General features: G+C 40.1%; 1 protein-coding gene across 1 annotated transcript; it reads right to left on the bottom strand.

Annotated features, from left to right (window-relative positions):
* Nucleotides 1-1,460: 1,460 nt before the first annotated feature.
* LOC117270456 (voltage-gated potassium channel regulatory subunit KCNF1-like) lies at nt 1,461-3,758 on the bottom strand. Its single transcript, XM_033648077.2, has one exon. The coding sequence runs from the start codon at nt 3,413-3,415 to the stop codon at nt 1,916-1,918; it is 1,500 nt and encodes a 499-aa protein (XP_033503968.1). The 5' UTR covers nt 3,416-3,758; the 3' UTR covers nt 1,461-1,915.
* Between the last annotated feature and the right edge of the window lie 3,952 nt (nt 3,759-7,710).

Raw genomic sequence — 7,710 nt, forward strand, 5'->3', positions numbered from 1 at the left:
TTAGCTTCTGTGTCTGTAATCCTGCCACTTCTCCAAACTGGGGATGTGTTGACTGACATCTACTGTATGTAAAGCCCCGTTTCCACCAAACACTTTCAGTATGGTACCTTTGGAACCAAAAGTAACCCTTCAGACATGGTATCCAGACCCTAATGTTTCCACCGCAAACAGTACTCTTAAATGTGGGCGGGTTTGTTGTCACTCACTGCTCCGTCCAGCTCTCACTGTATTTCCTCCTTTATCAGTCTGCATCTCGTTTATCGTCCACAGAACGAGGCTGCACGCCAACATTTTCAGAACATAATAGATCAGGCTGCAGTGAGAGCCTCTCTCAGGGGTTTAGGAATGATGCTCCACGATGCTTTTTTTTCTGCAAGTGAGGATTAGAATATATGCAGTTCACATAATCTGGTCAAAACTAATAAATATTTTTAAACGCTTGAAGATCCACTCATTACTAAAAGTTTGTGTCATCCAAGAGAGACAGTAAAAACTAAAGTAATGGTCAAAGTTGTCACAGTGAAATTTAAGGTGTGCTGATTGATTCACATCGTCAGCTCATGCATTGAGTGACATTACAAGTTAACGTTCCACCTTGAAAGTCGCCGGCAGTTGGGCCAGTGCAAGAGGCAGCAAAACAGCCTTTCATTTTATAGTTACAGTTTACTAATAAAGCTCTCCACGGTATGAACAGTGGTTACATGAGCCTCAAAACCAGACACAACTCAGCCCTGAGCAGAGTGACTGTCTTCTATTGACCAATCAACAGACTGCAGAGTTCACAGCTCCACCTTTTAGTACCAGATCTGTGTGCTAGGGGGACAATAGGGAACGGTTCCATTGGTACCATCCACAACTTTTCACAGTGGAAACAGGAAAAATAACTGAAGTGTACCGTACTGCTCATGGAAAGGGGGCTTAACACACTAACTTTGGAAAACTACCCCACTCAAATAAATAAATAAATAAATAAATAAAATACAATCATAACTCTCCCTTTAATAATTCAACAACTGGATTATTTTTATTCAGCCTCCAGCCTGTTGCTCCTTCCCCTCGCCCATAACTTGGTGGTCAAGTTATTCCTCCGGGGGGAGCAGAGTGGTGACGGCTGCTGCAAAGTTTAAACCCATTACAGGAGCATGTCCTGCAGCCTTCTGAGGTCCCGGTGTTGATTACATGATCCTGTCTGAAACTGCAGCCCACTGACACAGACACTGCTTTCAGTAGACATATTAGCTCACGATCACACAGTCTCATTTAAAGATTAGAAACAGAAATAAACTGCTCTGATGATAAGTTGTTTTTATATTTTCTACCATCTCTGTCCTCTGGTGCACCTTTAACGTGTCCTTATAGTGATCTCTGAAATTTCTGGCATTATAAGTCTCTATCAGTGTTAAATATCTGCAGCTTTTCTTGTGATGCCTGCACACCCTTCAGTGATGACTACAGTCCTCTTTTCTCCTGGAGGAGCTGCCAATCTTTATTATTATTAAAAAACACATTAATTGTGATATATATCTGTACAGAGGAGTACGCTACAATGCAGTCTACAGTATGAGTGTGAGTACTGGGGATGGGGGAGTTATATAAGGAGCCTACATGGGGGGAATCGGTGTTCAAACACAAGCCCTCGGCCCTCCAGGGAGTCACTGCGCAAAGGCACAGCTCATCAAGTCAATATCTCACACATATGTCCCTTTAATAGCCGCGATCCCTCAAATGCATTAACGGTCCTTGGAGAGGTTTGCTGCGGTCCTGTTATCTCTACGAGGCTATTTACAATCACGTCTCCAATCACTGTGGTGTCATTAACCCCGGATTGTGCAGGTTGAGTTTGGATCAGTCAGAAATTAATGATTAATTTGATGTTTTGTTCTTGATCTCGTTGTTTTCAGATGATCTTCAGTGTTTAGGAGATGAAGTAATCAGTGGCCTCGGCTGTGCTTTCAAAGCTTGTGTCCATGCTGGGGGTCTGGATCCCCGCTGCCCCCCTGGGGTCCTTCAGTAAGGGGATGTATGTGTCGCTTTGACAGGAGCGCATGGCGTTGTCCCACACCCCTGCGCCGCAAACGTGTTTATGGGCGCCGGGCGCGGCCTTCAGCTCGCCGTCGCCGGAGCGCAGCGCCATCAGCTCGATCTCATGCTTGGCAGCGGTCTCCAGCACCTGTTGCTTGTTGTAGAACAAGACGAAATTGTTGATAATGGGGTGTATAGGCAGCGCTATGGCGATCACCCCGCACAGGAAGCTGATGGCCGCGTTACAGCGACCCAAAGTGGTCTTGGGGTAGACGTCTCCATAGCCCACCGTGGTCATGGTGATGACAGCCCACCAGAAGGACTGCGGGATGCTGGTGAACAAGGTCTCCGGGTGGTTCTGCTCCATGGTGTAGCCCAGTGCGGAGAACAGGAAGACCCCGACGCCCATGTACATGAGGAGCAGTCCCAGCTCTTTGAAGCTGCTCTTCAGGGCAGATGTGAGGGTCTGGAGTCCGGAGGAATGTCGTGCCAGCTTGAAAATGCGCGCAATGCGCATTATGCGTAAAGCCTGCACCGCCTGCTGCACGTTAGCCAGCTCCATCACTCCTGTGCCGAAGGAGGTCAGAATGAGCACCACATAGAAGGGGATGATCGCCATGAAGTCGATGATGTTCATGAAAGCCAGCATGAATTTGATTTTATTCGGGGAGGAGATCAGACGCAGGATGTACTCAATAGTGAACCAGCCGATGCACACGGTCTCGATGACCTCCAGAGTTGGGTTCTCCGTGAGGTTACCCTCCGCGTCCTCCACCTGCAGGTCGGGGATGGTCCCCACGCACATCACCACGGAGGAGACGAGGATGAAGATGAAAGAAACTATAGCGATTATGTGCGCAGGCAGCGAGGACTCCGGCTTCTCCATCAGCCTCCACAGACACATCTGGAAGCGCTGCCAGCCTGCTGCAGACGGGTCTCCCTCCCGGTCCACCAGGATAGTCCTCACTTTCTCTGCGATCTCTGCAAGTTCATCCTCCACCTCCTTCAGGTGGCATTTACAGCAGTCGTCCAGGAAATCAGAGTCGATCTTCCAGAACTCCATCTCCTTCATGAAACAAATGGGACAGATGCCTCGTTTCATGTGGATCTCTCCATAATAATACAGCTCTATTATACACTTAAAGGCTTCGGGGTCTCTGTCAAAATAAAATTCTCCTGTGTCAGGGTCGTAGTCGTCACACAGTGAGGATATTTCCTCAGCAGACTTGAGTGAACAGTCCACCAGCTCTGCCAGCCGGGTGTCCGGGTAGCGATTCAACACGTCCCCATACAACACCTGTTTCACCCCGCCGATGTTGACAACAATCTCCGTCTCCTCGCTGGCTTCAGAGCCGTTGCAGTCTGCGTACCGCGTCCTCTGGATCCCCCACATTATGGTGACAACAAGTCCGCCGCAAAAACAGCCCGAGATTTTCACACAACTGTGCCGTCAAAGTCAACACAAGTCACCAGAGGCTCGTGCGCTCTGCGTAAAACCGCCTAAACCATCTAATCTCTGGGTGATAGGAGAAAATATAGTGTTTGCTCAGAGGTGACTGCAACGTGAAGTCTCCTCCGATCAACACAGCCGTGTAACAGTACGCCTGTGCGCTCTGAGAAAGTTGGCATTCAAGTGCGCGTAATGTCAAGTGAGCCACAATCAAACCACAAGACTTCCGGTAGACCCTTTCAAACAAAAATCCTCACAGACAAATTTTTCAAATATATATTTATTTATGTATGTTACAACACCACCAAACACCCCCTAATGGAATATGAGCCAAGTCTTTAAAAATGGTTTCGTGGCTCCAGATGACTCAAACGTTTCCATTTTTAAAATAAAATTTGAATTATAAAAATATCTTCTTCTACATTTTCACCTCATATTTGCATGTCATTATGACTTTTTTTTACCCGATGTTTCAGTCATGAGATATTCGAGGTAATACTCTAAGGACTGCTGGCCTTTTTGTAAATATATTTTTTATAAATATCGTTTTTACAAATGTATTTTTTGTAATTTTTTTAAATGTAGTTTTTGTAATTGTAATTTTTTTGTAAATGTATTTTTTTTAATGTAGTTTTTGTAAATGTAATTATTTTTGTATATGTATTGTATTCCTGTGGTGTAATTTTGTATATAGCTACATGTGGTATCACATGACCTGTTGAGCGAGGTGTGTCTCCTCATCTTGTTCATGTCTGATGAAGGGCTGGTGCCCAAAACGTCACATGTGGTGATATGATTAAAAATTAAATATATACATGATTAATATTAATTGTATTTTATGTTTTTATTGTATTTTTTTTTAAATTAGCAGGAAAACAAAAATGTAGCCTATGTGCTATCATTATTATTATTATTTTTAAAACATGTTTAAAATGTATTTCTATTGTTAAAATTTTGATGTTTTTTTTTAAAAAATTGTTTCAAAACCATTATATGTATCTCTCAGTAGAACCAAATAATTATTTAGATATCATAATTAATTCATTAATATCAATGAAAGAAATTATATCAATCATTCAATAGTGGTAAAATTATCAACAATATTGCCCGAAGATTAAAATTATATCACTCAAAATATCTAAAGGAGGAAAACAATAACAATAAACAAACGGAGAAAATAAAAATGAAAAATAAAAATATTTAAGATCCTGTAAATCAACTGTTTTATGATTTAGCACACCTTATGCTTTTATTTTTAAGGCTGCCTCCGTGGTTTCCGGTCACGCGCTCTGTGTGTGCCGTTGCTTTGACGCAGCGCAGTGCAGCCAGGCGCAGCACATCATAAATCTCCGCTGCATGTAATGAATTGTGAAGTGGCAAACAGGGAAATCAGGGACTCACACTCCGCTGGGGTTTGACGGCAGCTCGCAGAGCAACAATTAGTTAAAGGTAACTGATTAACAGGCAGCGCACGAGACACCAAACTCATCCTTTTATTATCTTTTACTACAATAGGCTGTAAAATATATTTCCCACAGAGCTAGACGCATTATCCATCATCCATTTTGAATGTATTAAAGGCTATTACCGAATAATGCAGACGATAAAGACTCGGGCAAAGTAATAATCACTTAATCTGAGAGAGCATGGGCTCTATAAATATTATGATGTAATAAAACCTGCATTAAATGTCTCTTTACTGATGTCAGGTGATAATGAGGGGCCGGTGTAACACGGACTTGTGCCATTAGTGGATCAATTACAGGAGTTTAGTGTTGTTTTTAAGCTACTTTCAAATATAAATCTGCAGAGTAAGATTTGTGACACTTTGAATTGTGAGTTGAGCTGAGCAGTTCTGCATCAGCACACTGAATTATTGAATCATTGATTGACAGGCAGATCATTGAATACCCGAACAGTGCTTTCCCTTGTTGTTTGTCTCCACCTAGTGGCGACTTCTTCATATTACAGTAGCCTGCTTCTATTTTCCTGCTTGCAAACCATGGGGCAAACCACTGAGGATAGGGATCCATTAATAAGTGATTTTGAAAAGCCAAAGCACGGTACAATAAAGTCCAGACTTGCTGGACTACACTGGAGTAAAACCTGCAATTCAGTGGCATCAAGTCAAGCTTTGGCCAAGTGTTAGTGTCTTAATTTTCACATGAACAAAAACATAAAAAAAACTTTGAAAAAGTACTGAAGAAAATCTAATTGAAGCAACTTAATTGTTTTAAATGCTGCCAACTTAAAAACTTGTTTTTTATAATCCTATTTAAACAATGTTGAAAAACTAGTTGGAACAACTTGATTTTTATGAGTGATCAGCCTAAAAACTTGTGTTTATACTACCAGTTATTAAGTTAGTGCTAATAAAAACCTTTGTTTGTAGAGATAAAGCAATTATTCAACTGTGCAATATTTTTCAGTATACGACTTTATCATGCGCATAACTAGTTCTTATGTTTAATCTTATTCTATTCTTGTTTAATAAATTGTAGACAAATGTCACACTAACAGCCTCAGCACAGTGACGATATATATTTTATTTTTAATATTTTTATATCTTAAGTACTAGTGTTAAACACTGTAGCATAATGCACATTCTGTTATTTCATTTTTATTTTAATTTATTGCTTTATATTTACAAACTTCTACTTCATACTCTTGTTGTTGCTTCGTATAATTCTCTATTCTTTACGTCATTAATTTGTTGAACGTGATTTAATCAGAAGTTGTCATAACTCAAAAAGATTGATGCAAACTGTCGGCTTAATTTTGTTGTTGTTGGTGTTGAGCCAAAATGTTTGTTATTGGATTGTACAAGGCTACAGTGGAAGAACATCAAGTTGGGATATCTTTATTGGATCAAAAGAAGAAGTCAAAAAGAAGAAGAAGTAAAAATAAGTCATTAAAGAATTACAAAAAAAACTGACAAATTTGAGATGAAAGGGAAGTAAGTCTTCTTCTAAGGACATTTACATTTTGCAGTACTGCACATGTAAAAGTTACCAGTAGCAGTTTGTGATTACATTAATTTTAAAGCTCAAGTACAAGTTTGAGGCACTTTTTATTGTACAATACTTATATTTCTACTCTGCTACATTCTAAAGGTGAATATTAGACATTTTACTGTACTACAATTATGTGCTGTATAAATATGTCAGTTAGCTCCTCTTTAATCAGCTATAACAGTAAAATAGTGGTTACGCATTATTGCATCAGTAATGATAGTCCAGTCCACACTGACAAGGGTTACTTTCACTATATGACAGCCTGCTTTAGTTTCAGTGCTAACACTTCCTGCCTGCCTTCAGTCTGCATGTCCTACATTTAGTCTCTACTCTTATGTGTGATGATTTATTTCATGTCGTATGGATTTAGTTTTTTTTATCTGTCTGTCTAGATATCTATCTCATACTTTTGATGTACATTTTTAAAAGCACTAAAATCAATCAGACTTTATTTAAAAAGTAACACAAAGTGTTCCACACAATAAAAGCATAATAATAATAATAATAGCGTTTACATTTGACGGAGTACTTTTATACTGTGTTGTTGCTGCTTTATCTTAAGTAAAGGGTCTCAGCACGTCTTACACCACTACCACTGAAAATGATAACACAACTTTTCGTCGCCTTCTTTGATCTCAATGGGACAAACCAGGTTAAATATGTTCTGTACCAATGTAATAATGTACTAATATAAGACATTGTTACATCGAAAAGTGTATACATTTGTTAAGTAGCTCCTCTTTACTGGGCTACACATTAAGATAACAGTTACACATCATTGCATCAGTAATAATATTCCTTTACTTTAGATACTTAACATATATTCTATGGGTAATATACTTGGATTGTGTTTTTTTTAATCTATCTGGCTATTTATTTAATACTACTGATATAAATGAGCTGATTTAACCTGAGTAAAGTGTCTAAATACTTCTTCCACAACTGCCACTGATAGTTATAACACAACAGTAGCTTTTAGCAGTCTGCTTTGATTTCAGTGGGACAAACTTGGTTGAATAAAGGTTAAATTAAATGTAATAAAAGACATAAATCTGTAGTATGACACAGTGACATCATAACTTCACAGTCTCCTGTATATAAACATGACACAGTGTTCCACAGGCACATCCTTGTTACATGTGTCTCCTCCTGATGCTGCCTTCTCCTCCTCCACTTGTCTTCAGCATGCTGGGTCTCTAAACTACACGGCGCGCGCTGATTGGC

The sequence above is a fragment of the Epinephelus lanceolatus genome, chromosome 13 (assembly GCF_041903045.1).
Source record: "Epinephelus lanceolatus isolate andai-2023 chromosome 13, ASM4190304v1, whole genome shotgun sequence".
NCBI classification, from domain to species: domain Eukaryota; kingdom Metazoa; phylum Chordata; class Actinopteri; order Perciformes; family Serranidae; genus Epinephelus; species Epinephelus lanceolatus.

Coding starts and splice junctions, on each gene's coding strand:
- LOC117270456 (XM_033648077.2), bottom strand. CDS start 3,415: ATGTGGGGGATCCAGAGGACGCGGTACGCAGACTGCAACGGCTCTGAA.